This window comes from Onychostruthus taczanowskii, unplaced genomic scaffold, assembly GCF_017590055.1.
Source record: "Onychostruthus taczanowskii isolate IOZ18803 unplaced genomic scaffold, ASM1759005v1 scaffold58, whole genome shotgun sequence".
Classification (NCBI taxonomy): domain Eukaryota; kingdom Metazoa; phylum Chordata; class Aves; order Passeriformes; family Passeridae; genus Onychostruthus; species Onychostruthus taczanowskii.
The window spans coordinates 2,325,698-2,340,001 of NW_024503457.1; the positions used below are offsets into that span (position 1 = coordinate 2,325,698).

The 14,304-nt window shown below is 39.4% G+C and overlaps 1 protein-coding gene across 4 annotated transcripts in view; it reads left to right on the forward strand.

Moving 5' to 3' along the window:
* The window catches only part of NAXD (NAD(P)HX dehydratase), a 49,296-nt gene that overhangs the window by 1,772 nt on the left and 33,220 nt on the right, over positions 1-14,304 (forward strand). For 3 of the 4 annotated variants that reach the window (XM_041418138.1, XM_041418137.1, XM_041418139.1), the window contains exons 2-4: positions 5,212-5,362; positions 6,453-6,498; positions 8,141-8,229. In XM_041418138.1, coding sequence (XP_041274072.1) covers positions 5,212-5,362; positions 6,453-6,498; positions 8,141-8,229 — 286 coding nt within the window. Of the gene's footprint in view, positions 1-38; positions 263-1,482; positions 1,855-5,211; positions 5,363-6,452; positions 6,499-8,140; positions 8,230-14,304 lie in introns of all 4 variants that reach the window. The other variant, XM_041418136.1, reaches the window with a different exon arrangement.

The window sequence follows — 14,304 nt, forward strand, 5'->3', positions numbered from 1 at the left end:
CACAGGGCCGGGGGGGGCCCCGCCGCCCCCCCCGAGCCGCTGGCCCCGCCGCCCGACGGCGCCCAGCCGCCCGCGGGGCCGCTCGCCGCGCCGGGCACGCCGCACAACAGCCGCGAGCCGGACGCCGAGCTGGACGAGGACGCCGGGCCGGAGTCCCCCCGGGACAACTTCACCGAGGATTCCGGCGAGTGCTCTTCCTACGCCGACCACCCCATCAAGGTGGAGTGCCCGCCCTTCGCCATCCCCGTGCCGCCGGGTGACGGTGAGTAGCCTGCGGGCTCCCGGCGCCGGCTGTCCTCCCCTCACCCCGCGGGCTCTCGCAGCCCGGCTGCCGGCGCTTCTCCGCAGCTAGCGCGCTTCTAAGTGGCTTTTGCCTTATGCTGCTGCCTCCTGCCCCGTCCTTCGCGCTCCGAAACCCGCCCGTGCTTCCCCCCACTCTTGCACCTTGCGCGTCCCTGTGAACTGGGGAGCGGGCTGCTGCCGGTGCTGGAAATGCTGCATACCGGGGAGGGGAGATAGTGCAGACAGGGACCCTAGTGAGTTTTTATCGGTATTTGTCCATGGGAAGCCCATGGAAAACTAGCGCAGAGATTATCGAGACAAAAGTGTCAGGTAGCATTGAACAAGAAAATAAGCATCCTTCTCGCTGGAGTGTTTTCCCGTTCCCTGCAGACTGAGTGCAGTTTGCTAATCGGTATTAAAACGATGATGACGATAATACCTGAAAAATCTCCTTATTGTTGCAGCTGGGCCAGAAAGCTAGGGGAGAGCTTTCACATAATAAATTGTACGGGTTAATTCAGGAACTTTCTAACTTTACCGGGCTTGTGGACAGAAACAGCACTTTGAGCCTGTCCTTTCCCTGCGCGTTCTTTACCCACAATACACATTTGTGTTGTGGAGGTGCTGGGGAAATGTTGCTTGTTTGTTTTCAATGAAATACAATACAGGGTTTTTAATACAAACATGAACCTGTCTTCAGAAGTTGACATCACTTAAGCATCAGCCGACTGGTTGACGTTTAAGCAACCTTCTTTTTACATTTAAACCCCATCAAAGAGTTGTTTACACTAATGTTCTTTTGAAATGCAAATCTAGAATGCCAACAGACTGAAACTCAATTTAGGTTAATGTGATTATCTGCAATAGACAAATGAGGCTATACTATTTAATAACCTTCACTTAAACCTTTTTAGCAGATGAAAAAGACTCCTATTGTTGAAGTTTAGCACTACAACAATTACAAAATTGCTCTGTGATTTTTGTATTACCCTTGCAACTTGGTAGAAGTTCGTGGGTTTGCTTTGGTATTCTGAAAGAAATACTATTTATCTCACATAAATACAGTTCACATTGAGAAAGTGTAACCTAATGCTTTGTGAGACGTTAGGTAGGTCACATCTTGTAGGGAGATTTTTTTGCTGTTTCCTCTTAGAAAATTGTTTTCCATCAGAAAAATAATAGATTCTTTCCTTACTTTAGGCTTTAAAGAAGTCAGTGCTCCAACCATTACCCCACCTATCAATCAGCCCAAAAGATCAAAAAAACGCCATACCAATATGACATTGGATAAAATGATGGAAAAATTCCTGCAGCAGAGCATGGATACAGATGAGAAATTTTACAGATTCGAAGAGCAGAGGCTCAAAATTGAGGACAAGCGTCGGGAAGCTGAGCATGCTCGAGAACTCCAGATGTTACAGATGTTGGGACAGATGTTGGCTGGAATTTCTTCTACGGTATCACAAAGGTCACAGTCTATGCCAACAAGTCCACCTCGGAGAGCGAACCATCGTTCATATGCGGATAACTTTAATTATAATGCTATGACAGCAACACTTTCTCCACCGATAGGTACTTCCTTCTACAGCATAGATAAAAACTAGGGTACTTTTTAAAACTTCTGTGTGAAAGCAATGGTAGTAAGCAGCTTTTGAAAATAAAAGCTAATTGGAATTATTTAATCCTGTGGTGAAGGTGTTTGTCTGATGTTGAATGAAATTAAATCATTATTCATACCATTGTACTGATTATTTAATACAGGTACATTAGTTATAACAAATTTTCATGAGCAAAATTATTCCTTTTGAACCCTATAAACCTTGGGAACTTCTTTCCACATTCATGTCTCTGTACAGTGAAGTGAGGAGGAGTTATATATGTAAAAGGCAAGTAGGAGAGTGGCTGGAAGCAATCTGGAAGCATTAGTTACTCTGTAGCAGAAATATTGCTGCTGTTCTGCTTGAAGGTACCAAGCATAACCCAGTATATGAAGTTAAGGCTGTGCATGTGTTTTTTTAGGGCTGGGAAAAGATTGGAGTTTTTCCTAGACTGAAGTAAGTCAGATGTTAAGGTCTAGCTTCTTTAAAATAAATTTCTTTACAACAAAATTCTGGAACTTATAAATTAAATACTGTATTATTGTAATAGGTGTAATAGAAGATTAAAATATTTGCTTTTTTTTTTTTGTTTTTCTACATGAGCTCTGTAAATTCTGTGGGCATCTGAATTTACTTTAAAGAAAAAGGCAAAGCAGTATCTCAGTAATTTGTATTTATGCATAAACTCTTCCTTCTGTACCTCATGTGTGGGCCAGAAGCTGATGGTAGCAATCATTAACAAACTTCTTGGGATCTGTGTGCCTGTGGCATTTATCTTTATCGTGGTCTCTTTGTACCTGGAGGTAGACTGAACGGCAGGAGGAAATCGGGGATATTCCATCAGTGCTGCACCTAGAATCAGACTGGGGGGCTTAGTGATTGTAGCCTGCCACGTGGAAATGCAAAAAGTCTTATTCTGTTCTAATTCTGAATTTCACACTGCTTGGAAGGAAAAAAGTGTAGCTCAAAAAGAGGGAGAAAAAAAAAAGGAGCTGGCCAGCATCAGTGTTGAATAATAATCTGGCATGCCAGATCCTAAGGGGCATTCCCTGAGTCCTGAGAGGCCCTTGCAGTTGTGTGTTATTTTTTCCCTGTAAAATGCGTAGCAGACTGGGTGGTTAGGCCTGTTGAGGGTTTAGGCTGGCAGATCTGGTTGTGTTTCTTGAGTGGATAGTTGTTGGTGTGTAGGATTTCCTGGTGGCAGCAGACCTTTGCAGATAATTTATGGGATGTGAATGGATACAGTGTTTCAGATGTTCTCAATTTAAAATTATGGAAAGCTGATGTGCTTTAGAATATCCCATAGGAAATTATTTAAGGTTCTAGACTGGGGTGAAGGTACCTACAAGGCCTTACCATTACTTCTGAAAGTTTTTTCCTGGAAAGCTTAATTATGGGTAGCAACCTCAAACTGAGGTTCAATTTTTCTTGTTGGATTTCATCATATAGGTGTACAGGCATATTGTGCTATGCAAAAATGCGTTTTATTTATTTAACTGTAGCAAGAGGAATTCGAGATTCTAATCTTCTAATTGGCAAGAGTGTAAAAAAGTGTTTATGCTAAAATGTGAGCATCATGCTTCAGGCAACACATCTTTTAAGGAATTAAGATTTAATTTGTTAAGAGCTGAATATGCCATAGTGATTCTGTAGGTAGAGTAGGGCTAAATTAAGAATGGCTTTTTGCATAATTCTCTGCTTTCTCTCCATTTATTATGTAGTCATTTTATATTCACACATGAACAAGAACCAGCAGCAAATAAACACAAGGCCTTCTTAGCAGCACTGCAGTTTAAGGGTTCCAAGCTACGTAATATTCTTTTGTGGTTGAAAGCCAGCAAGTGTGTGAAGTGTGATTTAAAGAAAATAATCTGCCCTATTTTCAGAGGAGATGAGGATTTTGTTCTCCTTTGGGTCACTGCAATGCTATTTTGGCCGTAATCCAAAACAGGTTGTGGGTTTTTTCTTTTATTTTCATTCCTTTCTTTTTTTACTCCCCTTTTTTATTATTTCTCAGTAAGACTGGGATGCCTGTATTCAAAAGCAAAAGATCAGCCAAGAGTATTTATCATTATTGAAGACTAAAGCATACTATTTCTGAAGATTAGCATGTCTGGTTTAGATTCTGTGAAAGACAGAGAAAAAAAACCTGTATTTTGCTGATAGGACACGGAATTTTTTTCCCCTTTATTATGCCCAGTACTTCTGGAAAAGAATTTTTTTTCCTCCTCTATATTTTGGAGTTGTGGGTTGGGGTTATTGAGTTGTGTGCAGCTGAAAATAAGGAGTAGCATGGGAGTTATTTTCTACATAATTGTGTTATATATGTGTAGCAGTTCCTTGAAAGCTTTTTAGAAGATCTGTAAAAAAGAAAGTAAGCATGGCTGTGGTCTAGGACACTGATATTAGCATTCGAATAAGCCACTCTTCTGAGCAAAATTTTACTGGTAAAAAAGGAGCTTTTAAGAAGTTGCTCTTTTAGTGTATTTGTTGCAGTTTGTAGTTAACACATTGTTGATAGAAGTAGTGATCTTCCCGTTCTTCCCGTGTTAGGTAAATGTTTCAATTCTTTCTAGTTGTAATTGTTGAAGTAATTTTTTCTTCTAAATTTTTGTAGCCTTTCGAAAGAGTCATTTGAGACATAGCTTACTGAGTGTGCGGTTGTTTTAGTATGTGGCTTGACATGTAGCTTTGCATCAGAGATCTGGAGATGTATTATAGCTAAAATGATCTTTGTGTGATATTTGTGATGTTTGCATCTAGTGCGTTGGATTAGAGTTTTGCAGAAAGACTTTCACTATGCTTTGTAACCGCCTACCAAAATAAAAAAGCAGTGAGCTAGGCCCTGATTCTGCTAAGAGGTGCAAGTCTTTAAGGGGAAGCGAAATATAAGGTAGGGTGTACATGTAAAATTTGGTCTCAGTTGCTTTGTGCTTGCTCTGTGATGTGTTCAGTCCTTACTAAGTGTTCCTATTTCAGTTGAGCTTAATTATGGAACTGATTTCAGGCTGAACTAAGAAGGTATTTCTAGTTACAAAATGTTCACGTAACTATTCTGGGTTGTTGCTTCTTTCTCTACCTGAGCCCTAAATTAGGACTGTGAACAGTCAGAATATTCTCTTCATCAGACCCTGAATGCATTTTTATGATCATCACCTTCCCTAGTTACTCACCGTTCTAAAGGCTTTTAAGTGACAAAGCAGTTGGATTTTAGATGTCACTTTGTGTATCTTTGTGTGATTTTATTAGTACATGAGTGCTTAAAAGAGATGCTTGGCAGTAGTTTAAGAAAGAACATTCTTTGAAGTAACACTTATTTTCTTCTTTTCAGTTATAGAGAGGTCTTTTTCACTGCACAGAACACACACTCTGAAGGATATGGAGAATATTTTTCAGCTGGTGCGCAATGTTATCCCTCCTCTAACAGGGAAAAAGCATAAAGGTCAAGATGGTCGTATAGGCATTGTTGGAGGATGTCGAGAGTAAGTTAAATAGAAATTTGATTTTTGCTTCTGATAAAGCATCAGGATTTCATAACTGCTTGGAGAAGCCATTGAAACTCACCTTACACTTAAACCAGTTTTCCTGAGAGCTTTTGTACTCCATCATCATGACCATGCATACTTAGGAAAGAACATGGTACCTTGCAGATGTGTTGCAAAATTTTTTTTTGCAAAACTGAATGCTATGGGAACTTAAAATGCTGTTTGTGTCTACCTTCTCTGTCTTTTTTGACCACCAAGCTCTCTGCTTTCAGTGTTGGTCTTTCCCCATAACATGGAGAGGTTTTAGAATAAGTAGAGTAAGATAGTGGCGCATCTGATTTTTTGCCGTCTTGGGAACTGTGTCTCTTTATTTTCCTATGCTATGTTTTCTTGTGGGCTTTTTATTTTGATAAATATTGGTGTTTAGTAGATTCTGTCAATGCCTTGCTTTATGTACTGAAGTAATGGAAATGTCCTATTTCAGGGATACTGCATAAATCATTAAATTTATACTGCATAAAGCAGTTAAATGCTGTGCTGACCTAGAAACAATATTGGCCACAGTACTTTGAAGGAGCCACTACACCTTCCTTCTTTTCATTTTCCCCTTTTGAAAGAGAGGTGACATCTTTCTCCTGTAAGAGAGATCTCTACTGTTGGACATCTGCTGTTAGTAAGCATTCCATGAAGAGCAAAAAGGTGTTGTCTTGTAGCTGGGTCAAATAGCCAGGAGTTAGAAGCTGATGGTCATAAGTTCTTACCTCTTGGTTGAAGTAAACTCCTTTGGAGAGTGATTGTGTTCATATCTCTCTCTTCATTCTTTATAAAGAGAATTTAGGACAACTGGAATCACAGTTTAGGCATTTTAGTTAAGCATCTAAAGCCAGATGGGATTGATCCAGGTCACAGATCCCATATTTAGCTTGCAGACAGTTTTTGGCTCTTGTTTGTTTGTCTCTGAAGTTTTACCTCTGTTACTTGAGAAAATTTTGCTGCTTTATGGCATGATCTGTGCAAATATTTCTATGAAAGATCATTATCTAATCTCATTACTGTGGTTCCTAACCTAAATTTTATTTCATTTTAGATACACTGGAGCACCATATTTTGCTGCAATTACAGCTCTCAAAGTGGTACGTGTTCCTCTTTACAAGTCCAAAATGAACTTTTCATAATTTCTGTTGGCTAGGTGTCATTTTTTAAATATCTTTCATTCTGTAATGCACATTAACTTTGAGCTCTAGAAGGTCTTCTCTTAAGCAAAGAAAATCCTTAGTTCAGGATTTGTAGAAATACTTTGTAAATGTGTCATTTACTGCGTTTCCTTTCTCTGTGTAAGGTGAAGTTAGAAATACGTCCAAAATTTGACAATTTCAGGGATATGGATAGGAAATTTCAAGACTTGATGGAATGTTTTCTCCAAAAGTGAACAATAAAATAACCTTAGATTATTGTTTAGAGTTATCTTTTTGTGCTATAGTGAGTTCTTCAGAAATTTTTTCTGGACCTGGTATTTAACTGTGTTGAATGAAATAACTTTCTTTCGAAATTTAAAGCTTTAGCCATGTAAAATTCTTACATGAAGTAAGTTTAAAGATTGTGGGTGGAATTCCATGTAATTTCTAACAGCACATTTTATTTGCATTCTAATCTTCAGCAGAAGTATTTTCTAAGCTTTTTGTTTTCCTAGAAGCATGAACTTCCTTATTGGCATGTTAAATGGCTAAACAGACTACATAAATACAGGGTGGTTGTTTAAATGTAAACAAGTCATGCTTACATGATACATCTGATTTTCAGGAAGCTATGTATACTGTGTCAGTACTTTCAGCTCATTGTGTACGTTTTTCTTTTTGAAGATTTCTCTCAATATGTAGGTAACCATCCCAGATATTTCCAACCACTTCTTCTCTCAGGATGCAAACCCTTAAAGATTTGAAACTGAAGTGATTATATTTAACCATGTTATTATAAGATCCCCAGGCCACTCAGCTTTCTGTCCACTATGTGCAAGTCCAGTGGCAATACTAGGAGGTTCCTTACTGAAGTCACTTGATTTCAGACTGTTACACCTGCACATAAACAGTCAAAGTGGCTTGAAATGTTCAATGTGTAGCAGTAAAGCAGAGAAGACACTTCCTTGATACTGGGAAATTTCAGCATGCATGACCAATACAAGATCACTGGTCTGGTCACTGCTTACATAATTTCATGTGTATTCTGATTTTTTGAGTTGGTAGCAGAAGCTTGAGACTCAACTCTTCAGCTTTAATGTTTATTTAACATAGGGTGTTTTGCCGAAATTGTGCCAGCCTTTTTCATGTATGAATTTGGCTCATTGAGTAAAAATGGTAGGACTAGAAATGTATTCATGGATCACCATAGCTATATTTTGCAAATATGTTACAGTAGTAATTTGTCTTTCTTAAGTAGTTTTGTTCATGTTCATCTGTGTTCTTTTGTACATGAGACACTGTAGTCGTTGCTCATCTACAAATGAGAAACATTTCTCAAGTGAATAAAAATTTGAGATTTGTGTTTTCATTCATTCTGTTAGTGAGAAGCAGAAAAAAAATTATATTGGAAGTTAGATATAAAAAGAACAGAACATTTCATACTAGTCTATACCAAAATAGAAGAAACATAATAAAATTTGTTTAAACTATCAAGAAGAAAGAATTCAGTTGAATTATTAGTTGAGTAATCTTTGGAATGATAAAGTTGTTATTATTAAGTATAAATTTGATAATACTGTTTGCAAATTTTCTTTTTTAGGGTGCAGATTTATCCCACGTGTTTTGTACCAAAGATGCAGCAACAGTAATCAAATCATATAGTCCAGAGCTGATTGTTCATCCAGTTCTGTAAGTGACTTTTGTTTAAATGAGCTAGTCAGGCTTGCTAGTTTTAATACTTCAGTCTGATAATTGATTAGTTTGTGTTATTTCTTTTGCTGAGTTACTGGATGGATGAGCTGGAGATCACAAGAACTCCAGGCTTTTTCCTTTCATTACGACCAGTTGAATATTTAATATGGGACAGTCAGCTGTGAATTTTTTTTCATGACTGTCAATGTACAAGGTTTAAAAAGCAGAGATCTTTCTTTCTGCTTGTTTTTGACCTGTTCTGTGATTGTAATGCATTTCCCAGTGAACAGTAGCAAGATCCAGAGCTACAAATTACTACAAGTCAGCATTTTGCAATCTGCATTTGAAAGGCAAATGGAGTGTGTTCTCTTGCTTCTTCAGCCTTGATAGTATTTAATAGTAGTGTGTCTGTTTTCCTCTCACTACTGTGTATGTAGACACCTAGATAAAATTACAAGGCAAGAGAGATGCTAATTCTCCTTTTTCTTCATGAGTATGTTGCTTGAAATACACACCTGTTCTTGGGAATAAATAGATGTTCCAAAATTATATAAAATAAGGGTTTAATTAACAAGAAGATGAAAATTTTAATAAGTGACTGTCCTCTGATTGGGAAAATCTCTGTGTGTGTGTGCTTCTCTGAATTTTTGTTCTGAAATGTGTTACTGATTAATGAACTTTCATGGAATAAATTGGTTTCAATTAGGTGTTGTGATGGTTTGCAATGAGCACTGCAAATTGGAATTAAGATGTGTGCCTTAGGTGTATGCCTGTGAGTTTAGCTCGCACCAGTGTCTATCAAAGTCTGTTGGTGTGCATAGCAAAGCTGTGATGAGGGTAGGAAAAGCATAATTTAAAAACGTTCAGATATTTTGTCAGGAATTTGTTTGTCAGATATTGCTGTCAGGAAGGATTTATGACAGTAGGAATATTTTGTTGTCTGAGAACAAGAATGTGGTGTTCCTTATGGGGACGCCTGTGGTAGGCAGTCGTAAGTTTATTGTGTTCTGAAGGTGGGTTTCATTCCTCTCGCTGGAGACAGAGGTGCTTAGAAGGAAGGTAGTTAAACAGGGTTGTGTTTTGTTGGCTGCTTTTTCCCCCCACTCCCCAAAGGTAGAAGAAACCCATAACTTTATGGATTTCAGACCAAATAAAAATGATGTTTGAAAGCAAGGGAGAGATGGGTAGGGTTTTTACCAGTATGACTGTTGGCCTCTTCAGTCTAAAAAGCATCTCTTCGGTTGATGTTCTGTCTGATATCATATAATAGCAAATGCAATGGAGAAGCCTAATGGCAATATTAACATTTAACTTGGAGTGTCTGGATGTGTTTCACTTGAGGTACAGCATATGGTCATCTTGTATGGTAACAAGTTGACCTTGCCTTGGGAAAAGCTTGGTTTGTGTACTCAGTGGTTCTTGATGTCTGGTCATGGAAAACATTAATAGGAGAAACAGAAGCGGCACAGAGGAAAAGGAAGCTGAAAATAGGGTTAACAGTAAACTTTCTGTTCATGAAGGACCAGATCAGGCCTGCTAAGTAAGAGATTTTTTTTATATACAGATTCTCAGTGTCTTCTGTGGAATTCAGATTTCAGTGAAAACTCTGATCTTTCTACCTGCCAAGACAACTTTAGATTTTAAACTTCTGCTCTATGAGTTCCTTCAGACATACACAGTATAGTTAATCTACAGATTTTCATATCCATGTGTATTTTAAGTCTGTGACTCAGTATTTAATACTTTTATTAAAACTCTGATTAATTTCATGCAGACAGCTGGGCTGATTGCATGATGCAGTGGATCTCTAAATATTGTTTACGTGACATTCAAAGTGAAAAAACTGCAAATATCTGAGTGTTCAGATTTTATTTATTGAATTTTCTCACGTTTTTATATCTTCTGCTTCATTCTCAAACCAGGACAGAGGGAAAGGGAAAACAGTCTTTTCTGGTTAAAAAGGAAAAAAATCTTGATTGACTCTACTGAGCCCAGGTTTTATTGAAATTTACACTAACAGCCTATTTTTCTTGTAAGGTCCTTTGTGTTCAGTGTCACACTTTTCATATGATCCTTTTTATCTGTTGTGGAGCCGTTTGAGTTCCGCGGGCACGGCCGGCTGCTCCTGATTGAGAGCCTGATCTCTTAAACAGTCTTTGTGCTTTCTCCCGGGCCGCGCTTCACGCATGGAGGAACCTCCGGGTAAAACCCACGAGCAGCTATGTCATTGTTTTCTTTTGTGCCTCTCCTTAAAACTCTGCTTTGTTATGATTTCTCCATGACCCTTCAGAGTAACTAGGTAGCTGTTGTACCACTCTCTTATTATGCTAATCATAATTATGGCCCCGTGTACTCAACTCCCTGTTTGAGCAGCTTGGCACTTGGCCAGGGTTCAGCTGCCATTTTGTACTGCCGAGAGTCTGACATTTTATCATCTTAGCTGCCACTGCTTTCTCTACTGCCTTCACTTCACAGGGGATCACCTCAAGGGAAGAAAATGCTCTTTTCTTGCCCCCCTCTGGATGCTCGGGCTCTTCTGGCTCATTAGAGCTGCTGTTGTGGATCTTTGCCAGCATGACTGGTGAAGGCATGAGAGAGTTAGAAGTTGGACCGGGGCGTTTCAGGTCTTTGGCAAATGTCTGTCACTTGAAGAATGTAGAGAATGTTATGTGAGAATCATTGAGCAGGATTGCAGAAGGAGGGTTATGAAAATGAACATCCATCTTGCAGCATTGCCAGGGCAATTCCATGTGACCTCGGATGTAGTCAATCCCAGGAATCCTTTTGGTGTGACATTCCATGCTGGGGACACCCATAGTGCCACTCTCTCTGTGATTTTTGTTTCTCGACTTCATTCCCTGTAGGTGAATGTGAGAGCTGGGACTGCATGTGGCAGCCTGGGATCTGGAAAAATGAAGCTTCAGCACCTGGCTCTGTGTCCTCACTACCTGAGCAGAATAATGAAAGCAGGGTGTCTGGAGGCTGGGAATAGTCAGTATTATCAGTAGTAACTTTTCCTTTTTATTCAGAGATTCTGTTAAATGCATTATGGCTCCTTCCACAACAGCCTGATATTATTCAAAAATTGACCAGCTAACCAGTTCAATATTGTTGATGTCTGACTTCTTGCTTTCTTGTGGAGAAGCAAAAAATGCATGTTGCAGAAGTTGGGGTCTTCTGAATACTGGAATATACCCAGTCTTGGTGACATCTGCTGTCCTTGGTCTTGTCGCTGCTACCTTGGGTTTGTGCTGCATTTTCCTGTTCTGTTAGCTAATGTGCTCCTACTCTGAGTGCTTCACAAATACAGGCAAGACAAAGCCTAGCTTTGGCATTTTATTAAGTTTTATTGCAGGTGTTCTGTCTGTGGAATTTTGCTGTAGATGTGTGCACACTTCCTTCATGCTTTTCTAGAGAAGAGTTTTCAGCAGCTTTTTTATATTTGTCATGTTGGTGGCCTGGCTCAGATCAGGTTGAATAGACTTCTTGGGTACCTGTGTTGGGTTAGCTTATTCTGTCTTGGTAGGCAAGTGATCCCAGAGCTATATGAGCTGTAGGAGCCCAAGTGGCTGTATGTTAAAAGAAGAGAGAATAAATCTGTTGTGCTATTTTCCCCTTTTGCAGGGACTTTTCATAATTGTACAGAGATTTTCTTCTCTGTAGGCCAGAAAAGAGCTAGATACTGCTGAGTAGCCCCCTTGTGAGCTGGGTATCAGATACTTTGTGAAGTCAACAGTCAGTATACTCCATGATCTCTCCAGGGTTTTATCAGAGAAGTAGAATGAGGTCATTAATTTCTTGTGGTGCCAAAGAGGTGATGTAATTTTACATTACCCACCAAAAAAACCACCCTTGAACAAGGCATGGATTTAGAACTAAAACCTTTCTCTTAGCTGGTTACATCTCTGGGTTTGTGTGCACTAGGAAAGATTGTCAGAATTACTTGAAATCTTACAGTTAATTGCAGAGTTGAGGTTTTGGGTTGCATTTTGGAAAAGATTATTCTTTTGAGTTTGAAATAAGAATAATTGGGAAGAAAATACTCCTGAGGCTGGACTGTTTGTTGAGGCCAGTTACTTTTAATGAATAAACTCAATGGAGATCAAGGTTTCTGGAACATATTTTACCTAGTTTTATTGAATTTTGTCTATGTTTTGAGCATTTGAAAAAATCATGAAAGTGAATCATGGGTAGTTGAGGCCCTGGTAAGTTACTTGAGCACTCTGAACCAGTGCCAAATCTCTTACAGAAGGCCCAGCAAAAATCTTAATATTTTTGGTCTCCTGTATTTATTATGTGAAGAGGAGATGCAAAAGCATTGATGCAGTGTGGGAGGATGCTCATACATTTTAGTTGTGTTAGCTAAGGATAGCTATTAAATACTGCTTTGGTGTAATGCTGGCACTAACCTCACTTTTGGATCAGCTGCTGGAAGAAGTGCAGAGTTGTTGTCACCAGGGAAAGTCAGGGAATAAACAAAGATCCCTCCAGCTGTCAAAAAGATGTCTCACAGGTGACTTGGCTGCTGGATCCCTTTTACACCTGCAAAGATGAAGGAAGATACAAACTTTGTGATCTTTCTCCCAAAGCCTCATTTAGACATCAGCCTGGCTAGGAATAACATCAGAAAGTTCAGGTTTTTTTCTTAAGTACTTAGGGAGAGATAAAGGTCAGTTTGTAAGTGGTGACTTAGAGAATTTATGTATTTAAACTCTTGTTCTGTCAGACAATGCCGTGGCCAAAACTTGCTTATGGACCTGTTTCTTGTGTCCAGCTTTCTTGGCAAAAAAACTGCTCCTTCTTTGCTGTGTGTTGCAGAGTGAATAAAAGGAGGAAGGAGTATTCACCCTGTGCTACAGTCCTTTTCCTTCCTGTTACTGCAGAGATCCCATGTGATTCCAGCAGAGGTTTTGTCACCTCCTCAAAGTGTGAGAAGTAGCCAAAGATTTTTAGCATTGCTGCAGGGAGTGCTGCTGTCCTTGCTGCTTTCTGATATGTCAGAAAGAGATGTACTCCAGTTAGATCTGGCCAAATTTATCTTCCTGAATGCTTGCCATACTGCTGTGATTTGAAACCGGGATCAAATTTCTTTGGTGTTCATTCTTGAGAGAAGGCAGGTGTCCCTGGGGTTTATTTTTGAAGGTTTTACGATCCCCCCTTTTTTTTCCCCAGATGACAATAAGCAAAGCAGATATTTAGGCTGGGACCTGTTGTGTCTTCTCATGTGTCCACAGCTGACTGGAAGTACTCTAGCCTTCTGGGTATTCAACTATTATCTGTGCCTTAAGGTTGAATGCAAGGGCTACCAATGTGATAAAAGCTTGTCACTTTATTTACTGGTTTTAACATTGAGAAAAAAAAAAAAGGACATTATTTTCCTAGGGACATTTTAAATTTGTTCCTTTCTGAGGGAAATTTTGTTGTCATCTTCTACCTATGGCTTTTAAAGTCACAAGTTTGGTTGATTGCTGTCCATTTGAAAAGTATTAGCCAGATTGTATTTATCAATTCAGAAAGTATAACGGGTCAAGACCGCTTCCATGAACTCTGAAAACAGGAGGTCAAGACATTTGGTTATTATGCTTTTGGAGAGGATTGTCATAATACACACTGGTAATGTGGTTGCGATCAAAACAGACTACAAGTGATTTAAGTATTGGTATATATCTAAGTGCAGGTCATAAAATGATTGTGTTGGTAGCTGTGCTATCTTTACAAGGATAGATTAGGTTGGCCTTCAGCACTGTAGTCATGGCTGGGTGAGAAATCCCAGAAAACAGTCAGGCAACAGCTTTCTCTCCTTTGGGGCTCTCACAGGATGCAGGAGGCTCTGCTCTGCTTAAGAGAGGTGATCCCATTTGTGTGGTGCATTTGGGCTCGTTGTTAGGCTGTTGTTAGCTCCGATGCCTCTAGTGTGACCACCCTAATTCCTAATGTAGCAGAACATCCGATACCCAAGTGAGTGTCTGGTGTCCAAGCAGCAGCTATGGAAAACACTTTCAGTCGTTGTCCTTAAAAAAACCCAAAACAAGGACATGGTCAGTATGGCATTTTTTTTTCTAAATGATTGCC